Here is a 24,948-nt window from a genome sequence, read left to right on the forward strand (position 1 = left end):
ACTACAGAACAACTCATGAAACTTCCTCTTGTAGCAGGAACCAGCATAATTATCTTCAAAACTGGCTTGCTCTGTAGATCTTATGGAAACTTAATCCAAGACTAAGAAATACTTGTTTTATTTGATTAAGGATCACCAAGAGTGTTCTTCGGAGAGTCACTGCCTTATGTTTACAAGATTAATGAGAACGGTACACACTAAGAAACTCCAAGTATAGATCAGGATTTAGCAAAGGTTTTCTCAAGCTCAAATTTTTATCTAGTTCCTTGTGGGCAAAAATAAAACAAAATAAAATCAAGTCATTGTTTAGGACCTGAACAAACATATGGAGCTGGATCAGGAACCAGTAAGGAGTCACCCATCCCAAGCAGGAAAAAAAATGGGGTGAAAAGCAAAAGCAAACACAGAGTATCAACCAAGCACTGGGGCTACTGTGGCGTGCCACAGCTTCTCAGTTGACTACACTGTTTTATTTGAGAAAATATTTGTAATGACAAAAGAGTCAAAATATTTGGCACAAGAGGCAATCAGAATTTTGTTTACTGTACAGAAAACGACTCAATTATATACAGTGAAATACACAACAACTCAACTGCCATGACCATGAAGCAGGGGTTCCTCTGCCTTGGAGGTGGGTGGGGGCTTGCAGGAGGGAAAAGACTACCAGGCTCTGGTGTCATTTTTCAAGTCTTGCAGATAGAAAATCATGCGACTTTGTAGTTGGTTACCTACAGCAGATATTAAAATTGTTCTCCTTTCCTCTGCCTTGGCTGGTGTACCGCTGTTGTCATCTTCAGCCAGCTCAGCATCCTGCTGAGGCACATTTTTCCATGTGCCACTGGCACATTGAGTGTGGCCAGTGGCAAACTGCAGCTCCATCCACGAGCGCGGCCACCACGTAAGAGCGCTGTACGTGCTGCACGCTGACTGCACTAAGGGAACACAGAAATTGCACTGGGCACAATTAGAGCTGAGCAGTGTATTACTGCAGCACAGCCTCTCTAGCTGCTCTAATTCAGAGCCTGTCAGCATTTCCAGCATCTCCTCCTCCAAAACTGCACTTACTACAACAGCTCTTAGCCCCTGCCCTCTCCCCCCCCCCCCCCCCCAAAACCTAAAACAAACCAAAAACCCCACACCTAAGGCCTGGTGCCAGCCTACTGGTGCCTTTCCTCCTGCCACCTTTCCCTCACCTCAAGACAACACTAGGAAGGATTCCCAAGACAGTGGGCAAGGGAAACCCGAACCCTGTAACACAGACGCACCAGCCCTTGAGATCACTCCCTTGTGGACAGTACTTATGTATCTATAAAACCCCAAGAAGGGCCTCAGTCGTGTGAGTGTATCACCAGAACAGCCTTTTGGTTTACAGACGTTACCAGAGGCAAGGAAACAGGAAGCCTCGCCTCTGCTTGGACACAGCAACACGTTCACTGGCTTACACCAGTTGGACTCTGCATAAGCCTCCTGCCCATGGGTTTAGCCCTGGCAGCATCTGCCCTGCTTTGCTCCATCAGCTCGAGAAGCAAACGCTGCCTTGGCAGAGACACTGGCAGGAAGAAGCGGCTCCTTCGGAGCATCCTTTGCCTTAGCTCAGTTCCCGTTTCCTTTCCGTAAGGTACTCCCCAGCATTTCCACATTGCTGGCCCAGCTGCAGCAGGAGCACTGCTTGCTTTGGTGCAAGCACTGATAGCACTCAAACAGACCAGTTTTCAGCGTGGCATTGTTTCCCACAGAGCATATCATTATGTCAGGTGGCTGCTTTCAGCAGGACCTTTTTAAAAGCTGGTTTAATGCTAGGAACTGGAAGCGTGGCACTACAAACCCCACAGCTTTGTCCGAGCCAACACAAACGGTAGCCCACATTAACGCAGGATGCCTTTGAGCACTGATGCTCCCATGGAACAAGGTTAGAAATCCCAGAGCTGCTACCAATTCCTGAAAGAGGAGCAATAATTATGCAGCACCAAACCCATTTCACTGGATCTATTTTTTTTTCACCAATCAAAGGAGCTTTCTGCTGCTGTTGCCACTAAGAGCAAGCCCACCTCATCAAGGTCGAGCCGTCAGGGTGGAGCATGTTGTGGGCAAGAGAAGAAAAGATTATGTGAAACTTTGGAGCAGCACTTGGTGAAGAACAGCTGCAGCAGTCAGTATCCCATATAGGTTACCATGAGAATTATGTTTCTCTCCCACCCTCCCTGAACTATTTAATTCAGGGCAGAAGGGGTAGATGCATTCACCTTTGAGCTCCTGTGTCACAAGTGACCATATTCATTCAGCTTCCCTATTTAACTAAATGGAGTTCACACATGCTACAGTATAAAGTTACCTCTTGCCATTTGAAAGCAGTCCAATCAATGCGATACATAGAGAGCAGCATTTGAATCAGCCTTAAGTTAATTCTTAGTAGTTGAAACTGTGACAGCATGCTGACCCTTTCAAGTCAACTGGGAGCAGGCAATCTTTGCAGCAGATCCTCAGGCCTTTAATCAGATTCTCAGTGGGTTTTAAAGAGATACTACAGCATCAGTTTGTAAACATCTCTCCCGTGAAATAAAGATTACTTCTGACCTAGCCAATTACTCAGTCCCAGAAGATATATCCCACAGCTATAATGGAATGAACCATAGGGAAAGAAAATATATTTTAGGTAGGGGGTGGCTACCTATCCAAATCCTGACTTAGGATGCAGACAGCACTGTATCCCATGGAAAGATCAGGTATAGAGGGAAATGCATATATGTATATATACACGTGTATATGTATATATACACACACACGCACACATATAAACATATAATCTATTAAATCATCTAGTCCTCTCTCCTGCCAGGGCAGGATTGCTCCCTTGAGCATAGAGCCCTACTAAGGCAAGTGCAAATTATCAGCTGAAGCTCTTCCTGAAAAGCATGTGTGATGAGGAAATACCAAATCATTATTTTGAGGAGACCCATAATATCATACTGGCTTGCCACATCACAGAGAATCTGGGGAGAGATGTCAGCTTCTGGTAGCATGGATATATTGTAATCCAACTACAGAACGAGAAAAAAAATGCTGGAGAAAGCAAGCAGAGGACTTATGTTCAGCCCTGAGATTGTCAGAAACATTAAACAGTCTCTTGTTGCGTTACTTTAAAACTGATTTTTAGCATTCGGAGCCATTGCACTCTATTGTGGAGAGTTATAATTACTGACTTAAAAAAAAAAAACAAGTTACTTATTCTGGAACTGTTACAGATTAATATATAACAGACATTGGCCAATAGGCCATAGCGGCTCCAAGGGCCATTACAGTCCCACGGGTCGAGACCTGTTTGAAGGTTTTAAAGTTTGTGGATCACTGCTCTCAAACTGACAGCACAGGCAACACCTGCACAGTAACATGCATGCAGAAAAGCCAGGGGAGATATCTGGGAACAGCAGCTGCTTACACATTTTGACGCTCAGACCAAACCAAATCAGGTCATTAAGCAGAAGCTCAAAGCTTGCAGACATGGCTTCTGCCATTCCTACCCCAGGAGTTCACCTGCAGGCTTGTGCCTTAACATGTCTTTTTTGGGTTTTGTTTTTGTTATTTTAAAAAAGGAAGCATCCAGGAAGTGAAACACTATCCTTTTTGTGCTTCCCCATTGGGGCCCCCTTTTTATTTTACTTTCACAGAGAACTAAAAATCCCAGGCAAATGACAGGTTTATAAAATTTTAATAGGAAAGAAAAAGGTATCCTTGGGCAGGATCTTATGTTCTGATTTCACCACAAACCAGTGCTCATGAAAATAAAGGTGTTACATGGAAACACTGACGGAGCTTCACACTGTGACATAAAGCTCTCTGCACGGAGTCCAGGCTGAGGAGGACTAGTGAGTCCCATCTCCGGAGCTGTGGACCATCGTACTGATCTCTTTCTCTAACCCAAGCAAGTCACCCTCTTTCCCCAATACTTCCTGGGGCAGGCTGATCTAGAAGCCAACTCTTTCAAGGCCCAGAAACTTTCAAGTTTCTAGCCTAGATGTAGTCTTAGCCACTTAAAACCACTTGTTCTAATGACAAGATGATCTTCCTGTGTAAAAAGCCTGTTTTTCGTCTTCCTCCGTGTTTCCTTTCCCCTCCCAGCATTCTCATTCAGGGCAGCATAATCAGCCTGCATTTTGCAAAGGTAGCCGAGCTCAAGCATGGGCCCCTCCGTCTCCTTGAGCATCCTCTCTGCCCCTGCTTCCACCCGGACTCGCTGTCCTGGGGAATGGGTGATCTGTGGTTTACCCACTGTAGGCAAGGTCCTGTCAGTGCACTCCTCAAGCGCTAACCATCATCGTTATTACAAGTTTCTTGTTCAGTCCATTCCAGAATTGCATTTGCCATTTTCCTAGCTCCATCACATTAGGATCTCATTCCTTTTGGGGTCAACCACCACTAGCCTCCCCCTCTTCCTCTACCATTTCCAGGTGACAGTAACACCGGCTTAGAGATAGTCCTGTGAGCCGGCAGAGATCAGCCAGGGCACCTAGGACTACTTCTCTTACTCCTGTGAATTTCTCACAGGACTGAGACTAAAGGGCAACAAAACAAGACTTCAGTCCCACTCTCATCGGTTACTTGTACCGCAAAACCCCTCAGCAGCATTTTCACGAGAACAGGAAATTTGTACTCAGTGCTCACAGAGGAGCTTTCGCACCCTCTCTACTGAAAGGTAAACTTAACCATTTCTGTTTTAAAGCAAAATTCATGGCTTAGGTTTCAGGCTCTAAAATACCAAAAAAGCAGTGATGTTGAGGTTCATTTCCTCTCATCTCCCAGATTTGGAATAGACCCATTATTTCTCACTCAGGAAAAAAAAGCAAAGGTCGCAAGGAAAAGTTACCTCCTGTTTAGGTGATTTTTTTTTTAAAGAAACAGCAAACCAAGAGCAGTTCTGCAGAGCTAAGGTACGGCAACCCTGTGCGGTGCTATAAGCTTGCTACTTTTTGTCAATTGTTACCTGTGTACATAGACATCTACAAAGCAAAGTTTTGCTTTCAAAATACTGGAAGCTTCTTAACTGATAAAGGAAGAGAGGTGATCAGTAAGGGCACCTGCATGCTGTACAAAACCAATGGTTCTCCTAGTTGCTACGGAGCCCTAAGGTAGCCAGCAGCCAGTTCATTTTTCAGTTCCTACTAATATCGTAAGAACTTAATTGTCATCCTCTTTAGTATACACACATAAGGCCAAAAAAAAAAAAAAAAGTATGTCAGGTGGAAGCACCATTACACAATATTAAAATGTCAGAGGTTTAAGCTCTGTGTTGGTTTAGTCATAAGTTACCAACAACCACTGATGGCAGACATAAAGCTTCCCTTAAATTATTAAGCATAAAACAGCAGACTGTAATATTTTGCTAAACCAAAGTACAGACACAGACAAAGATGTCATTTCAATATTTGAAACCAGCAAGTTTAATTTAAAATAAGAGCAAACCAATAAGCTCAGAAAATAGCAATGTGTGAGAGGAAAATTACACTGCTAGAGAAAAAAGTGGAAGGACTTAAGAAATTTATAAAAGTAATCTCCAAGTGGAAATTAGAAATCAACCCCTAGAAACAGAATAACACAAAAGAAATATTACTGTCCACTTTCTAAATCAATATAACACTGCTACACGACAGAATTACCATGGTAACTCAAGTAAAAAGAATAAAGCAATTCTTATTATTTCAAAATAAAATCACAGCCTGAAGCCCAGCTTTTATTACAACTGCTGATAGATCGCTGGCTTGTATTTATCTGAAATATTGCTTTTCAATCAGTTATTTTATGAATGTACAAATTTCACTGAGCAGCCCACTTAGACCGAATACTTAAAAATCCCCAAAAAGACTAGTCAATGAATCGATTATATATACACATACTGTTTTTAAAGGGAGTGTTATTATACTTTTTTTTTTTAACTTTGTCCAAATTAAAGAGAGATAAGGGAATGAGAGAGAGCAAGTTAAAACCTTGTTTAGTCTGTCTGTTCTAAATTCCAACTTAGATTCCCTGGAAAAAAACCAATACTGTGGAAGAACAAAGAGGCATAACAGCCTACCCTAAATGTCCCAGCCACCGCACAAGGATGGGGAATGTGCGTGCATGAGGGGGTGTGCACAAACACACACACAAGAGGAGACACAGCTGTTCTCTCCTGATCAAAGCAAAAGAGAAAACATTGCCTAAATACAAAGTTACTCAAGGACGTTTTGACTTGCCCTGCTGGGTACTTTAGACATTTAAAGCATTGTTTGTACAGCTTGGAAGCAGCATCAAGCACAGGATACTTGTCAGCACTGAAGCTGCTCTGAAGGCAGAGCTCAGTCAAGTTCCCGCACGCCTCCAGCGCTGGTGCCACCTTTTAAACACATTAGTGCAGGGCGAAAGCCAGCAGGTTACCTTCTGCTCCCTCCCCCTCCAATGTTCAAAAGAGCATCGATCAGGAACTGAAAGCAACAGTACTCGTAAAAATAACAACGCTGCTGCTCTCCCCTACTGCCCCTCAGTCCCTCCTTCCTCCATCAATAGTCAAACCCGAACGCCAGACTGGCTGAACACACACAGACATTAACTAGATATGCGGCAGGGCTGGTTGTGACCTCGGAGCAATCATACCCAGAACCACAATGCTAGCTGGCAAAGTTGTTAAGGTACAATCTGCCAAGAAAGGGATGTTAAGGAAGCTCCTGCAGAACGTCATAGCATTTTACAGCGTGGTCTTGCCTCATCCTTCTGTTGCATGCACGCACGCACGCACGAGAAGGCAACGCGACCAACACTTGTATTCATGGCAGGAATCAGAAGGGAACGTGACCGATGCTTATAATCGTGGCAGGAAGAGGCTAGTGAAGGTTTTTCCTCTTTTGGCATCAACAGTTGATCTTCAAGGACATTAAAAAAAAAAAAAAAGTAGTCTATTGAGAAGGGATTGACACAACCAGCACTGGCCCAACAACTGTGAGGGCCCAAAGCCACGTGCCACATCAAGAGACGCCATTTCAGATGCCACCTTCCTCTTTCGCTGGGCAGGGCAGCAAGGGCTGCGCAGAGAAAAAGGGGAGATAAAGAAACCCAAGACAACTCACAGAAATCCATCCACTCCTCTGGGCCTTTGGGCACATCACCACAAATACCCAGGCTTTTGTTCCAGAGATGCTAACTTGAGGAGCACAAGAATTACTTAATACTGGTAAGATGCTTTGAGGATTAAAAGCAGCAGTGATGTGCCAAGTATCATAGCTGGAAGTAAAGACAAATGCTGAAATAAGAGCAATAAGCCACTTGCCAGCTGTTTTTTATATTAAAAAATGTCAATGTTCTTAGAGCTGCTTAATTTCCCATCTTGCTCAAAGTCTAGAGGGTTGCTGGTTTCACCATACAGCAGTGACATTGTTCATTATTTTAAAAATAGGTTTAGAAACTGTGATCACACCCAGCTCAATCCAAAAGTACGCACTGTCTTTTAGTGTAATGTGGTCCTTTGCAGTCTACTGCAAATGGGTTTTAAAAGCAATGGTGGAAACAATGTGTGCTTAATCCGAACACGCACTGCAGAGAGGTCACACACTCAAATATCCTGTTTTATGTGGTATCTGGTTGTATTTTAAAACACTCTTTCTAGAGACTTCAAGCCAGCTGAGGTCACAAACAATCATATACAGATTAGAAAAAGGAAAGAGCTGGGGGGAGTGAGAGGGAGTCTAGTCTGACACACTGAAATAGGACACTAAATTGCACTTAGTATTTCTTTAAAAGAAAAAATGGCTAAAGTAGTAAGCTTCAAAGAAACAGAACCAGTAAACACGGGTGGTTGAAGAGTTTTTATTCAAATAAAGTCTTGCCCCAGGAGATGGAAGGAGGATCTGGAAATACGGAGATATGAATTTACATGTGCTAAAAGCATCAGTGTGACACTTTTTTGGGGGGGAAAAAAGGGAGGGGGGAAAATACCTTCGTTGCTATACATGACAAACTAGCAACTGAATGTTTGCTTTGATCCCAGCGCATAAAGGGTGAAGCTTTTAGGCAAGGAGCGGCAGGTGATCTCAGCTCTTCTGCAAGTCCTAATGCTCCTAAAAGCCACTCTTCCAGTTTCTGTAATTGGGCATCAGTAGTTAATGTAGTATTGACTGCATTACATGCTCCTGTGCATCCTCTCACTAATGCCAATTGCATCACCTTGTACATTTACCATATTGCTTAGCCAATAGCTGTTAAAAGCAATCCAAATCATGAATCATATAGGAAACTTTTAGCAAGACACGACATCCAAAGGAGACAATTTACAGTTGAGTTAATCTGGGTACATTAGCGAGACATGGATTCAGGAAGACAGACCAATTTATGTTACTTTAGTTTTACCCTTTATTGCTTTGTATAGGCAAATGAATGGAAGGGCATGGAGTAAAAACAGATATAAAGGAGTCCTTTTCAAAACAGATCTCCATTCTGTGCAGACAGGTCAAAGGGTTTGAGACTGATGCTTGGTTCAGGCTTTCATAACCATAACAGGGTACTTACAGAAATCATTTTCCACAAAGGCGTATAAAGATAAATATATAATGGATTCTGAAAAATGTTCGATACCCCCTCCCACACATACAACAAGTACATTGGGCAGAAACCAGATTGCTTAAGATTATTTAAGGCACAGCCTATCTGTGAGTCACCTGGCACCCAGTGTGCCACAAAGAGGCTTACATGCCAGGTCCCAGGCGGGTCTGCTCACACACTCTTTCACGTGGGAACCCAAGGCAGAAGGTGCTCTGCAAAACACACCAAGGCTCTTCGGTTCAAGTTGGTCCTCCACTAGCAGATAGCTATGCGTGTCCCTTGTCAACATACAGAAAGTAAGACCTTCCCCTACAACTCGACTTGAAGGGATTGTATCCTTTTGAAACATATACCCATGTCTCTGGAGTAGAAGGAAACGATACAAGCATTAAAGAGATATCAGTTAACCCACATCAGCTGCAAGGTAGAGCCAACCAGGATACAAATCAGTAGCAAGTCCCCTCTGAAAAAGTACATTTTACAGAACAATTTCACACTGGATGCTTGACCAAAAGATGCATAGCAAATTGACATAGCACCTTTCTGCTTTTCTGACCAAGCTCAGTAGCGCCAGAAAAATAGAGGAGACAAGAATAAAAAAAAAAAGGACAGTTCGGAACTGTGCTACTGCATCCTCTCATATGAGTAGTTTGCAATATTTTTGAGGAAGAGAGAGAGGGAAATAAAAACAGAGGAGAGCGAAAGGAAATTCAGGGGAAGCAATGGCATGCCAGCCAAAAACATTTTTGCAAAAGAAAAACCGAATTGCATGCTTAAATATTGGAGTTCAAAATACCGGGAACTGTGGTGTTCTACGTTTTGTTTTAAAAAGATCATGATTCCCCTTTGAAAAGCTTCCAGAAGTCCCTTCGAAAGAGTTGCACATGCAGGGAAAATGCCAAAACAAAACATTTTCACTAGCTGATCAATTTAAACAGCTGTGGTAAAGCTGCAGCCACTGGCACCATCATTAACAATTTAAAGCATGGCTGCTTTTGTCTTCCTTCCCAGTTACATTCTCATTATGCCTTTTTATTTATTAGAAACAGTCCTCCAGAATACATTTCTATATCTCAGATCCATAATAAACTGAGTAGGAATGTCCCTGGCTTTGACTCAAATGGATGTTTACATTGGCGAGAGGGTTAATTGCTTAATTCTGGTCCAAGTTCTCTGCAGCTCAGTCATGAATATGCAACAGTCTTTAAGAAAAAGTAGAACTGTTGGAATCAATACTTGGAAAAAATATATATATTACTTTCACTTCCCAAACCACCTTTCCAGACTTTGATTAGCATGCAAAGAACTCTGAACACTGCAGTAAAGAATTCAGGAAGGTTTAATGCAACTAAAAAAGATCCTCTAAATTTGGACAACAGTACCCATTATCTGCTTTGATGTGCAATGTATGAAGAAACTAGATTGCAAATACATTCACTGGAAAGGAGAGTCGAGCATCTGCTTGCACAGATAGTACCCAACATCGGGCTTGAAAACTTAGGCTTGGGAGTCACTGCTGGAGAACAGAGAAAAGCACACACACACACACACACTTAAAAAACAGTAGCTGCATGCAGTGAATTGTTTTCAGGCCATCTATGGGCTTAATTATGTTAATCTAACAGTGAAGAAGTTTCATTTTAAGTCGCCCTTCTCTCCACCCCTAAGTCTTCAATGAATAGGAGCTACATTCAGTGAATAAATCATTCCCTGGCAACAGTTACGCACATTATTGAAGTTGGGGGCAGCGATTTCTATACTGTTTAAAACAATGTCTATGTATTCTAAATGACGACAGTTCTGTCCAATTTAAAAAACATATAGACCCATTAGAATTTTATAGTTCAGCATTTAGCAGCATTGGCAGTGCCTTTTTTATTCGTACACTGCAACACCTAATACTTCATACCATTATTCTGATTTTGGAATGATTTCAAGTAAAATACTTTATTTTTTTTATAAACTTTTATATTCTCTACCTAAGCAAGCCTCCTCACAGATACAGTCAGTCATAACGCTAAAAGAATAGTTCACCTTTAGCAGAAATGTAATAGTTCATACTAATGAAAGCATAACAAAACTTTGAGCAGTAAGCACGTATTTACAAATAGAGTAAAACTGTCTCTAAATGAAGCTCGAAAACCTTAAAAAAAAAAAAAACCTCCAAATGAAATCAATTAATCCTCCAACCATGATAAATTTCTTAACCATTTAAGAAAAGTATTTCAGACTCTGCTGTGACCCTTTATCACCAGGCCTAATGGATTACTTTATTAATAATGCACTGCTTTTAAAAGGAATTTTTCTGAAAATTCTACCATAAGAGAATATTTTCAGAATGGCTATGACAAACACACTGACATGTTCATGTTGTATTTGTTAAAGATAATAAAGCTTAACACTAACTCCAAAGAAGAGAAATTATGTTCTGCTGCCAGGGTATCAAGTATCCTTTCTACTGCATTTAAACTAAAATTAAAGCAAATGAATTTCCAAGAACCAGCTGCTTCTGCCATATTACCCAAGCTGAGAAACGTTTACGAACTCTTTTAATACTTATTATGTCAAGCAGACAACTACCACATCTTACCAGCACCTGGGACCTAAGAACGCTGACACCCGATAGAGACGTCTACCCAGATCTTTCAGCTCTCTGATCAGAGCAGACACTAAGAAGAATTTGACTGCCTGGCCCAAATATACCTGTACAAAGTAGCTTGCTAACTCCTTCCAGTCGTCGTCATCTCATAGGATAAGTAACCAGATTTCATTCATTGGAGCTCTGATAACCCAGATCTCTAACTACAGCATTTTTCATTTCTTGAAAAATTTTAGGGAATTACTTCATTACCAATTTCTTGCAGCTGTCTTATGCCTCAGTACTTGCCAATTCTGAGAGCAGGAAGTACCTTTAGGAAGACCACCATTAGTTCTACATTTGATCAAGTTTGGAGAAACATTCAAAAAAAATTTTTGCTTTTTCGCAACCAAGTCTTGTATCGTTTATTCTACTGCCGAGTGTGCTCTGGTCTTACTCAAATTTCTGCTTCACAACCTTGTGTTCCCACTTCATAAATATATTAATCCATTGCTGTGCATTTGAGTCACAAAAGGACACAGTATCATGAACTAAAGCCTGACCAAACCTCTGAAATTACACTGTGTCAAGACGGAGCCCTCCGCAAACTGACAGGTAACCTAGCTAAATAGGGAAATACAGGCTTTTCAGTAACCTAAAATCAAGCCTTCTTTGAACAAGCTTCCTGTCTGGGAAGATGTGCAGTGCTTCTCTATAAATGGGAAGCCAGATAGTGATGGACCACAGAGAAGGTTCTAGGTAGAAAAGGGAGGAAAAGAAAAAGGATAAATAATAATAAAAAAAGCTTTATGAATATTAAGCAACAGAACAACTAAATTCCTTGCCACGTGAGAAGAAAATCCTGTCATTTCCCCTCCTCTCTTCTCGTGTGATTCTTCAGTAGATATACCCAAGTTACATACCTTAGCAAGAAAACAAAAGATATCGGTAGCACACAGGACAGCTCTTCCTCCTATATGGCATGATTTTGTATTAGGCTTGTGTGCAACCCGTACTTATTTTTATGTGTATAAAGATTTTGCCAACAGAAGCAGCTCATCAGGCTCATCAATCTTGCTGGAGATAGATCTCCCCATATTCATCTATCTATAGGTATCCATATATATGGCAACAGACACATTCACTTATTAAGTCAATCCACAGCCCTACTCCCACAGCTAGAGTGCTGTGGCACCATTCTCTTAACAGAGTTTGTGGCCTGCCATTACACAATCAATGTCATTGCTTTTCTAATTCTAAATGCTGCTTTTCTATCCTTCTGTGCAGGATAAGATGGGCTCTTACACAACAGGGAACCCAACTACTGCTACTAATCCCGTTTCAAATTACCTAATATTCATTGCCCTAAATACCTCCCATCAACCCAAGAACCATTCCCCCACCCCAACACACACACAACCGCTGAGCATCTGCATTTTTCATTACTCTTTAAATTAAAAGCTATGCTTTTTTTTTTTTTTTTAAATAACGTCAAGGTTTGTGTACAGGTACCTGTTAACAGAGTCCTCCCATATACTGTTCACTTGACCTATTCTTGCTGTATATTTAGTGTTCTGCTTTTAAAACACATAGAATCCATGATTTTGGGTGCTACTGTCTGTGGAAACATTGGGATGAATACACATCTGAGCTGTGTTTCTGGAAGTGCACATACATTCAATAATTTGTTTCAAGGATACCATGTCTAGTTAACACAATACAAGTTAGCTAAAAGGAAACTTTCACCCCCCGCACACATAACAAAGAGCCATGATTTCTATTAGCGCATTTCATACTATACATGCTGATTACTAGGCTGTGCTTCATTGTTAGTAGAGATTACAGCTGGGATAAGCTGCAGCTTTTTCCTAATTGCTATTATGATGACTGAATTTTTGTTTTGTGTCAAGCATTATTCACACATTAAACTCAAAAATTTGATCCCTCCATGATGCATCATTGATTCCATGCAGGCAAACATGCTGCCTCCAATATGAAGAATTCATTTGGGCTATTCTGCTTGATTTGCATTGCTCCATCATAGCAGAACAGAGTTCTATAGGGAAGCACAAACTGAAAAGGAAGATTTAACAAAATACAGAAAAAAGCTGCTATCTTTTAAGAGAGAGGAGTCTGAGAAGGAAAAAACAAAAACCTAGCACACCACGTGTGGTCCAGTAAGAAACAAGGTCAGACAGTCAAATTCATCTTAATCAGAGAAAGGTTACAAGAATAGCCTTATGCCTCTAATAAAGTAAACTAGCTAGCTTCAACTTATACTGCCAAAGAAAACAACTGAACACCTCTGAGAGTGACACTGCTTCAAAGCCTTTGAAACCCTGTTAGATTCATTTGTTTTCCCAGCATAAGCAATACTCAGCCACTTAGTATGTCTTTTATCCACAGTCCAGTCAACTGCAAAGCTGATTGAGAAGATGGGTAACAGATGCTTCAGATTTTATGTTAACAAAGGAACTTGTAAGAGCACAACAGGAATGAATACCAGATTTTTTACCTATGAAAGATTATTTCACAATTTTAGGATGCCAACTTAATTACCATAGAATCAATTCATATATGCAAGACAACTTATACATGGGCACTGTGACACCACATTTGTCTACTCTTATTCAAGATTTAATTGAATCTACATAAAAGAGGATGCTGACAACACCACACTTCTGGTTTTTCTCATATTTTAAAGTAAAGGTGTAAAGTCTTTGTGAAAAGATCGTTCACATTTTATCATTGCCCCAAGTGCATCAAATTAGAATGAGATGAAATGGTCACATTTCATCCCAAAAACTAGGCTTAAATTCTACGCATACGAATACACTGGATCGATCATTAAAAAAATAATAATAATAAAAAAATCAAACCTACCATGAGATAAAAGATCTAAAATACTATTTGGGGAGGTAGGGAGGGGAGGCAGGGAGGGGAGGCAGGGAAGAGAAACTTCAGTACAAAACCTTCTGGTTAGAGGTAAGCAAGCATCCATTATTTGAAAGGGTCAAACACTCTTTTCTAATTATTCCTCTGGTATCTTATTAATTCTACATAAATTAGTAAAACATCGTAAGACAGATATGGGGCAGGGGAGGACAGAAAAAAAAATTGTGCCCACTCGTTGGCATAGCTTGCTTTCAATACTACTAACAATACATGATTAGCACCAATTTGACAAAGGAAAACAAGTGACTTTGCATTACAAGTTTTTATCATAAACATTTTAAAAAGCAACACATATATTCAAGTAAAATCAATGCTGCTACCGAAACATTCAACTTCCAGTTTCTCCAAGCTCTTTGGATCCCTGTGAAAAGCTATCATTTGTCTACAGCTTTGGAAATATTCAGCAATTTCTTCTACTTCCAAATGACCACTGCCTATCACTAACTTTTTTTTTTTTACTGTGATAATATGTGAAGAGCTTTCTTAAACAAACAAAAAGACAACCACCATCACCACCAACCGCAGAGTTCAGCGACACACATATTACGCAACATATGAAGTTACCCACTTATAAAGGTGAAAGGAAATAATGACATAATAGCGATAAATAGGTGTTAGACGTTAAGATGCAGTTCTCGTTTTCAATAGTCAGAACACCTCCAAGGTGGAGGTCTTTGGCAGTTGAGGCAGAACCACAGACAAAGTCTACCCAGAAGGCTACTACAGAAGTGTCTCACTCAAGCTTTAATCTTTGCTTTCAAGGTACAGCTAGGAGAAAAGTCCTGAATGAGCCACAAAGCAGCCTTAGAACAAACTCGTTCAAAAAAGTTGTGATTAGACTTACCATACCCCTCCTAGAAACTACTGGCGATTGAGCAGTTAAGTTGCACACCCTGGTACGCAATGTGCAAAAGGCAGCAGCAGGTCACTCTAACAACTCGCTAGCACTGCCTAGTCCTGAAATATTTTTTACATCAATACACACCACTTAGTCATCCTTGATAAGGACTCGACAGCTTTAAGAAACAAGTATATGCAAAGTCCCAAAATAAGTCAAGTTCTCCTTCAGCTTCATTCATTAAATTACCTCCCAAATGAACCGCAATTTCTGCCATTTAGAGAGGGGAGTAAACTCTTAGAATAAGCCAATGCTTTTTTGCCAGAGTAGCTTATTAGCTTATTGTCATTATGTTTATAGCTATGAAGAAAATTTGTGAGAAATGGATATTAAAGATGTACATTAAAGAGACACAGATGACATACAAAAGGAAGGAAAAATCTCAAAATCAGATTTACAGTAAAAGCTATTACAATAAATGGGCTAAAATGGATATATTAGAGTAACTTGAAGAGGAAAAATCTAAACAGATTTTTAAAAAAAATCAAATCAAGCTGTTTCTGCTATGTCCTTCAGCAAACAGAGCCTGGGGTAAACCCTTCTCAATTGGTTCAATCATGCCAGAGGAGAGAGGAAAAAAATAAAGAGCTAGCATGCTTTTATCAACACAAGGGAAAATATCAGAGGCTGAAAGCAGAGCACTCCGATATGCACAACGCGCATCTGCTTCGGAACTATTTATTTAAACGTTAGCAGCACAGAGAAGACACCGACTACAGGCTTACACAATCTCAGCCCACCTACCGTCCTCCTTGTCCAGCACCATCATCTCAGCAATCAAGAAAAGTCCGGGGACAGATGCTTCTTCTCCAGCAGCCTCCGCTCAGGAGAGAAGAGAACAAGTCTCTGGGAACACAAATGAGCTACGGTACAGCTGATCGTCCTTTAGCAGCAAGTGAGCTCTAATTACCCAGTTGTCCAGCTTTTAACCTAGATTGCACTCAGTTAGAATTACACTCAGAAATGAAGCACTTTGCAGATACAAAAGCAGTCTCACCTACTTTTGTGCCTCAGAATTGCAAGGAACTAAAACTGCAATTTAGAAAGAAGGGGAATCAGAGCTGTTTCTTTGGTTCTCACCTTCTAAATGGCTCAATTTACACAGTATAATCTATTTTAATGTAATTGCATTTGATAGCTCATAACCCTAGCTGTTGCAACTACACAGCTTTCAACCTTATAAAGTGTTTTCCCTTTGGATTTAAGCTGAACCTAAATCTAAAATCATATTCAGAGAGGATAGAATACCTAAGCCTGACTACTGCTGCCTCTGTCTCTCAATTTGTGAGCTTTGCACACTTGCTATTGAATAAATGCACATATTTCCCAGGGACCCCTCTTATTCTCCTGTCAGGGTTTCACGGTGAATTTAAGCCTTTCCAGCTCAGCAGCACCACCTGCAGTATAGCCTCTATATTTCATTTTAACACACGTTCCCTCTCTCAAGTGTATCAGGTATTAAGAACTTTGTCTCCTTTCATCATGGGTGACCACAAAAGAGTAGAAAAAGGCTCAGTATAGAGATTCACAGACTGCAGTTTGAACTAAAGATATTTTCTTTCTCTTTATAAATGCACGTCCCAAAGCGTGGGCATTCTCCTAGATTGGCTTATTTAAGACTGGAGATTTCATTTGGAACCAGCCAGTAGTTTCTGACAGGTCCAAGACTTCTCTGCGAAGGATGAAGACCCAGCTGGGTTACACTGACCCTTCTGCACTCAACCAGACGTCACTTCTCTGTTGTGATTTAAAACTTGATACTAAATTTTTATGCAAACGTTTTGGGTCTGTTTTCACACATACATGTTAGTTTCAGAGACAACTAGAGAATATAGCTCTGTTTTACTTTGTTTTTACTAGGTCAATATTAAAATAATTTTAACAAACTGAACACAGTACAAACCCTTGCAGGTTTACTCCACTTGTTCAGAGATGCCATCAATACCGAAATATAAACGGACACGTTTGGGGCCCAAATCTTTTATCCTTCCTCGCACGACTAACGATCCTTATTCAGACTAGTAAGCTGTTGTCTCCGAGTCTGTAAGGATTGCAGGATCAGGCACCGTGCTACCAAGATCAACAGCACCATTTGAGTCATCTTTGTCATATAATCCAAGAAAACATTTCATTCCTATTTTAATGATACTTCTTCTTCTTCTTCACAACTGATACAACAGTGCTCTTTAAAAAAGCATGATAGCAGGCTCAAGTTATATATCCTTAATACCTATTTTTAATTAGATTTCTTATCCTCAGCTGAAGTGGCTTTTCCTTCCCCCTTCATTTTGAATACTTAATCCTAACAGTCCTTGAACATATTTGATGTTAAATATATCATTTTACATTGAACCATTTTCATCCAGTACTTAGAATAACTACTGTTTCCTTGCGATACTAGTCTGCAAGGGTTGAATATGTACTTTAGGATAAGACTGCAACCACCATAAATAATCATTTATTTTAAGAAGTACAAGCTAAAAACGAGAGGCCTTTATGCCAAAGATAATTAAAGTCTAATAGTTAACAGCATCAGTGCAAAAACTTACAGGCTTTTCTAAACTTGAAAGAGGCATTTTTAATACCTCTAATACACTATTGGCCTCCATTAGAAAACGGTGAGCTCCAAGACTGTTTTCTCTGTCCGCATACTTTTCAACCCTACGCCTTCAAAAAAAGACAAACTTACCCAAAAAATACACAGTACATTTAAAGTTGCCCCATTTGGTAATTTTGAGAAAGGCATATTTTTTATAAAAATGAAATTAGCCATTGTCTATTGCAGCTGATTTTTATGACACGGGTAACTAGCAACCATAATGCACTTCCAAAATTGGATCACCGTATATTTTATTGTTCTGTTGCTTCATCATGACCTAAAATTTGCATTATTCCCTTTGCAAAAGGACATTTTTAAGTTCTTATCTGCTTAATTACTTTACACATTAACAATTAAAAAAAAAAGTTTTCCAACCCCCAACACACTTGTACAGCAATTAAAGGCAATTACAATTAACACAATCTGTTGGAACTTATCATGATATCTGATGTCAGTTTACTTTTTAAAGCAGAAATCTGGTCTCTACAATCAAAATATTTATATATTTGAGAAATATCTTAACTCTCATTATCTTGAAATTTATAATTGTGTTGTGCAGTTGTGTAGGTTGGCTTGCCTAAAGCAAATTCAGCAGAGAGTTATGCATCGGAATTGCCTAAAATGAAGCCCTGGAAGGAGGTTTTTCCCCTGTGCTCTACCCCTCTCTGTTTTCCCACCTCCCTCATCTCAACTCTTAACGCTTGTTTCAGAAAGAGGTTTGTGAAAGTCCCACTGTAAAGTGCTATTTTCTAATATCAAGTCATGTTGCATCAGTCAAGTTATAGTGTGTCACTTCAAACATATGAAACGATGTTACCTCCCTGACATAACTTGACATGGTGCCACAACACATCAAGTCAAAAACATTATCATTGCTATTATTTTTTAAGTCTGCCCTTTCATCGTCAGTGATATCTGTAAAGACCAGAAAAAAGTATTAGTGCATCTCTATTACTTCTCTCAGCACCAAGGACGCGTTTGCCAAGGAAGCTTTTCACTCACAAAGCACTATACCAATTATGAGACCTCATGGGCAATACTGGTGCCACCCTGGGGCAAGCATGCACCCCTAAAGCGCTGTTCGAGCAAGTACCTGCAGGCTGAAAGAGTGGGCAGCTGCCTCCGAGACCACAGGGCAGCTTGACAAGTAGCTTTCCGGGATACAAAAGAAAGGAGCACATTGCAAGCTCTATCTACAAGGTGACAAGCGCCCTCCTTGCGATGCACCAGGACCGCTGGGGGAGAAAAACATGTCAGAAATCCTGCCTTCTCCACATAGGGGTAACTGTGAGCACCCCCACTGCCGGGAGGGACATCAAAAAGAGGGAAACAAACCGACAAGGCAAATGTTCTTAAAATCAAGGGGAGAACTGGATATTATCTGCAACGCTAGGATTTTCAGATGGTAGAAATCAGACTGGCCCCTGAAAAAGGAGCCATTTGCAGGAATAAAACAGATCCATTTTTATTAACAAGCTCATTCAAGCTTGATTTCAAAAGAAATTAGTTTAGTTAGCAAAAGCTTCCATTTTAGTCCATTTGTAACCTACGCAGGTCCAGCATCCCCTTTTAACATTCACAGATGAGCAGGCAACTGGAACCTATTTGAATCAGGCAGAAAGAAATGTATAAAGGTAAAATAACCTCTTCATAAGAGAGTTTCTTCTCTCACTCTCACCTCCTGTCCCCAATTTCTCCAGTGCACTTTTAAAAGTGAGCATAATTTCTCCCTGAACACAACTACTCCATCAACAGCACAGAAGATTCCCAGGCATTACTTCAGTTTTGTTACTCTGATCTCCACATCCCTCTCATCAGGGGTTTGTTTCCTACTTTACTTCTTTTTAAGTGCACCCCACACTAATTTCCTCTTTCCCTCAGCCATCATCGCCATTATTCCCTTTTATATAGCCGCTCCCAAGATCTCCTGGAAGGAGGGCTGTTGAGAACTGTCTGGATAATCAATGGTTCTAGTTTCATTTCCTTACACCACCGCCACGCCAGCCCTGAGCTCCTTGTGCTTAATGAGTACGTCTGCAATACTTGAAAACTTGAAAGAACCCAAATACTCCTATTAGGAAACCCTCTTCAGATCTCCGTTTTTCCTCACTGCTCACCTGTGCCTCTCACTTCTGCTACGGAGGTGGTATCCTGCTGTTAACCCGTCAATCACATTTAAACAGACACAGGTTGGCAGGCACCCTCTGACAAAGAGTTACCAGGATTAAGCCATCATCCAGTTTATTATTATTATTAAAGGACGTTAATGGGGAAGTTAAAAGCCTTTCCTCCCTCTTTCTAACAGTCAAGTAAAATTTGTACTGCAGCACTCCAGCTAGGGGATTCTTATAACCACAGGTCACCCCCGAAAGTGAGGTCAGAGAGAAACACAAATCTTGGTCCGCATATGCATGCCAGTAAGGAATTAACCTTGCTTAATTCCTCTGACATTACTTAACCCCTTTTACCTTTGTCTCAGGGGGTGAGAGATGAGAAAGGTCTTTCTACTCTTACCTCTTGCTGACTAGTTAGATAAGTTCATTCCCTCTTCTCCAACACGTGCACTTTTGACTGGAACATCACAGACCCCATTAATAACACTATGTCAGCTTACTTCAGAGGGCTTCAAGAAATTGGAAGAAAAAAAAAAAAAAAACCACTGGGAGAGGGATTCTCAGCCCGAAGGCATGTGACAAGTTTGCCCTGAGCTGCCTCCCCACGCACCTCTCCGGGCCAGCATGCATTTAACCTTCTAGATGTCGGCACTTTGGCCCCCTCCTACACAGCTGGAGCACACGCGCCAGCCCGCGATTTCTCTTCATGCCCCATCCGACTCTGCTGTGTCGCGTTGGGCAGATGCTCACCTTCCTGGAGCAGAAGCTCCAAAATTAAAGAAAAAAGGTGGGAGGGAAAGGGGGAAAAAGAGGGAAAGAAACAAGAAGAGGAGAAAAGAGAGAAAGAAAGCATCTCCCGCTTGCCTCTTCACAGTCTGACATTCACTTTTCCAAATTAAAGTCCCCCCACCAGCCCAGCCGAGAGCTATTTTATGGCAATTTACGCAATCACGCAAGGCACTGTTGACTGCAATGGGAACACGGGGCTTTTCAGCATGCGGCAGCGGGGCTGGCACCAGCTAGTGCCCCAGACCCCGCGGCGGGGCAGCAGGGACCGCTCCGAGGCGGCAGCGCCTCTCCCCAGCCGCAGGGCGGCCGCGGCGCCGGGAGCCCCGGGCGGGCAGGCGGGGACGGAGGGAGGGATGGGGGAAGGCGGCCGGGCCCGGGGGTCCTTTGTGAGCCGGCGGCGGCCCCGGGAGGGGGGCGGCCGGGCACCGCGGCGGAAAGTCGCGGCGCCGGGGGAGGCCGGGCCGGGCCGGGCCGTGCGGGCGGAGTTGGCGGCGGGGGCTCCGCGCCCAGCCCAGCCCGCCCGCCCGCCCCGCGGCCGCCGCCACCACCTACCGTCCTCCTTGTCCAGCACCATGGTCCCGGCGCCGAGGGCGGCCGCCGCCGCGCGGCTCCGGGCGGCGGGAGCGGGAGGCCCCGGCGCGTCCTGCCCGGCCCGGCCCGGCCCGGCCCGGCCGCCGCCGCCGCGCGAGTTGGGAGCGGGGCTGCGGCGCGCTGCCCCTACGGCCGGCGCCGAGGAGCCGGGCGGGTGCACCAGCCGCCTCGCCCCCCTGCCGCCCGCCGCGGCGCGAGTGCCAGCGTAGGGGCTAACAGCCAAGAAGGGGGGAGAAAAAGGGGGGGGAAATAAAAAAAAAAAAGAGAGAGAGGAGAGCAAAAAAAAAAAAAAAAGGTAAGGGAGGAACAATATCGAGAGCTGGGTCCCCAGCTCCGTCCTTTCCCAACTGCACTGTCAAAAAATTGTCTTAATGTAATTGCATGTGATAGCTCACAACCTCTCCCCCTTTTGCTGTTGCTACTGCAAGAGCCTTCCAGGCTTCTAAAGTGCTTTTCTCTTGATTTCACTCTAAATCTAAAATTATATTCAAAGGAAGGGGGGGTGGGAGGGAGGAAAGATGTGAACCTATCACTGAAAGCAAAAGCACTTGCCGCCTGCCTCTCTTGCTCGTTCGCTCGCTCTCTCTCTCAATTTATGTGCTTTGCACTCTCTCCTGCTGCTGAATAAATGCACACATTTCCCAGGGACCCTCAGATTCCCCTGTTAATTAAATCAATTCATTATGCTCAGATCTGATTAGCAGCCCCTTCCCCCCCTCTTTGAATCAATTATTCAATACACAAACATAATTGCCTGTGCCAGAGGTGTCTAAGTATTAGCTTATTTAACTCCAAGGACACTAATTACCCCTAGGGCAAGGGAACTTTTCTCATTAATTCTGACAAAACACAAAAGCACAGTTAAAGTGTGTGTGTATATACGTGTGTGAGAGAGAAAATGGGGGTGCGTATAGCCAAGGAAGGGAGGCATTACTCTAACACACGTGTTACTGTATAAATAAGCTCGATTTTCTTTCCACCTATTGCATTAGATTATTTCCCCACATCTCCCCCTCACTAAACTTTTTTTTTTTTTTTATTTAAGTAAGGAACAGATCTGCATTGCAATGGTGGCTGTTCTGGAGTGAAAGTGCTTGCAACCAAATACAAAAAGAACAAAGTATAAGGGATGGATAGGGAGCAAAGCAGAATTTGCAAATGGTTTTGTTTATCAAAGCAGAAAACTGTGGCAGACAATCTTCCATACTTTAAAAACCTGTGAAAGAAACCTGTCCTCTGAAACAGCAGGTAAGATGATACAACAATATAGTATGTACTGAGAACAGTTCTGAATTGTTTACAATCTGAATTAATGTCAGTGCCCACTATTAATGTACTTGCTTCCTATGTTTACCATAACGGGCTTGATTTCCATTAGCTGAAACCAGAACGCTAAAAAGAGACTAGGAAAGACTGATACAAACTGAGATGGACAGTCATTATAGCATCTGAGACGCATGACTTCTGGCTTGCATGTTACCCAAATTTTACCTCTATGTGAACCTCCTTTTAAAAAAAAAAGGGAAAAAAGAAAGTAGTAATTGATTCCCCCAAATTAGGTTTTTACTTTCTAAAGAGCTTTATTGTTCAGGTCCTCAATGCGCACAGAAGTAGTGAAGATTTTCTTTTTGTTTCCTTAGGCAATGCATGAGCTGATCCATTAATCCATTTGGCTTTATATATCAGGAAACTAATATTAGCTCTGCTCATCTATTAGCTTTTATTTAGGTCCCCCCATGTTGCCTTTTTTATACTTTTGTTCAGGCTGGTTCCTCTTGAGGGGAGTCAGGCAATTTTTGCTAGATTTTGCAGGAGAAATGCTGCCCATCATCTCCTGGGAACTTCCCCCTGTCTAATTCCCCATCATTACATTCACCCATGTCAAGACAGGCATGAATAAACTCGCTCATCTACCCGCTCTCTTTAAAGTACACCTTGTACGCCTCACTTAAAGCCAAGGGAGGGCAGGAGGAATCAAAAAACAACCTCCCCTTCTCATCTTCCGTCCCTGCCAAAAAACACAGCTTAGCTTGCTTGGCAACAAACTTACGGAGGTACGCTCACTGTTTGCAAGCATAAATATGACTGGGAACATAAAGTGGTGGTTCATTAGTGCAGTATGTTCTTCTGTGAATAGACAAGTAGAAGGATAAAAATGTCTTCAGCTTTGTAAAACAACAAACCCTGTTAATTTTCTGGTATTTAATTTCCACTCTATGGGACATACTGCACCCACAGGAACTTACGCATCTAACTCTCACTCTCTCTCTCTTTTTTTTTTTTTTTAAAAAAAAAGAACACAGTGGTACTTGAAAAATGTCAACCCTGGATAACATATATCATGCATCACCTTATTTCCAAGCATATCTTAAAGTTCTTGAGCCCATTCTTTTTCTCATTGCAGTCAAAGAGAGTTTTGGGTGCAAAGACAGAATCTTAGCATGCAACAGTTGAGCCTTACTCTCAGTTTGCTACAGGGGCGATGCAGTTTCATCTAAACACAGACTTACCAAGTAGTAGGCCTTTGTTTGTATGCACTGAAGTTTGAGCTCACTATTGGGATGCTAAGGGCTAAACAGGAAGAAACAGGAAGAAACCAGATGTTGACTTCAGTGTCATTCTTAAGAAGGGATGTTCACACTTGAGAAACAGGTGGTCACTGGAGATGAGAGAGAGATGGAGGGCAAAAGCAAGAGACAAATTTGCAAATGTGCATGAGTGTGTCACACAAGGCAAAAAATAACACAAGAAATTACTACAAAACCTAAAACATTAAATTCCTGAACAGAAACATTCTGTAATTTAAACATTATGTTGCAATCACTACAGTTACATTTATGTGGGTTTAAAAGTGTACAGCTTTAACAAGATGAAGGAATGAACCCTGTGTAAAGGTCCCTGCCTTAGGTAAATTACTTTTTCACAGTATGGTGAAGCATTGTTCTGCATGGTTTTCAATTATACCTGTTTAGTGAGTCATTTCAGAGAAGTGAGAAAGTTTGAGTAATTATTGAGCCTCCTTCATCCAGTAGATTGGAAATATCATACAAAGAGTTTTACCACACTTCTATTTTTTAGCACCTGGACACTACACAGGAACAGCTAGATCACTCTTCCCTACGTATGTAATGGGCACCATAAGGAGTGACCAGGGAACTTGATGGAGACCAGCAGTAAAACTCGCTTTGCCAAAACCTCAGTTCTCTTTGACAAAGCATTAAGCCAGCTTGTTGTCAGAAGACTAGACAACACAGTAGCTGAGATGCCCGTTTATCATTCATGTGCCCTGTTATTCATTCAGTTATGGTACCTTACACACACTACATCTAACCAGTATTGAGAAGCCATTGTGCTCAATACTGCAGAAGCTACAGATAAAAGAGAACAGCTGTCCTCTGTCCAGAAAAGCTTTCAGTCAAATGCTAATTCCTGATATTCCTGGTGTGGGAAGGAGAAAGCACACAGGAGTGAAAACACAAACATGCTGGTGGAAGAGCAGGCACTAGAACTCAGACCTCTGTGTCTTGCTTCTGTTCCTTGCTCCCTAGCTAGTCTTGCTTGTCCTCTGTTAGTCTCAAGCACAAGCAAGAGAAAATGAGAAATTTGTTAAGAATAATGGACAGTTATTAAATAGCAAAGGCAGTCTGCAGTATACTTAAGTCAAGCCTTTAACAGATCTGTGAGGTTTCTTATTATCATATGCTCGAATGAGGCAGATGACTGGAGCAAAACCAGCCAATGCCACAAAAGCATTATTCTAGCTTCAGGCTCTCTCAATCAAGGAATTGGTTAACATTTCAGTGTTGGGAATGATAAAGCTTCATCAGGAAGTGTAGTATGTTTTGTCTTCTAACTAACAGGA

General features: G+C 41.8%; 1 protein-coding gene across 7 annotated transcripts in view; it reads right to left on the minus strand.

Moving 5' to 3' along the window:
• The window catches only part of LMO1 (LIM domain only 1), an 86,727-nt gene that overhangs the window by 40,989 nt on the left and 20,790 nt on the right, over positions 1-24,948 (minus strand). The window contains exon 1 of one of the 7 annotated variants that reach the window (XM_068944995.1): positions 21,048-21,130. The exons of 5 other annotated variants lie outside the window; for them this stretch is intronic. In XM_068944995.1, coding sequence (XP_068801096.1) covers positions 21,048-21,069 — 22 coding nt within the window. In that variant the 5' untranslated portion in view covers positions 21,070-21,130. Of the gene's footprint in view, positions 1-15,737; positions 16,268-21,047; positions 21,131-24,948 lie in introns of those variants that run through there. One more of the 7 variants, XM_009684707.2, reaches the window with a different exon arrangement.

This window comes from Struthio camelus, chromosome 5, assembly GCF_040807025.1.
Source record: "Struthio camelus isolate bStrCam1 chromosome 5, bStrCam1.hap1, whole genome shotgun sequence".
NCBI classification, from domain to species: Eukaryota; Metazoa; Chordata; class Aves; order Struthioniformes; family Struthionidae; genus Struthio; species Struthio camelus.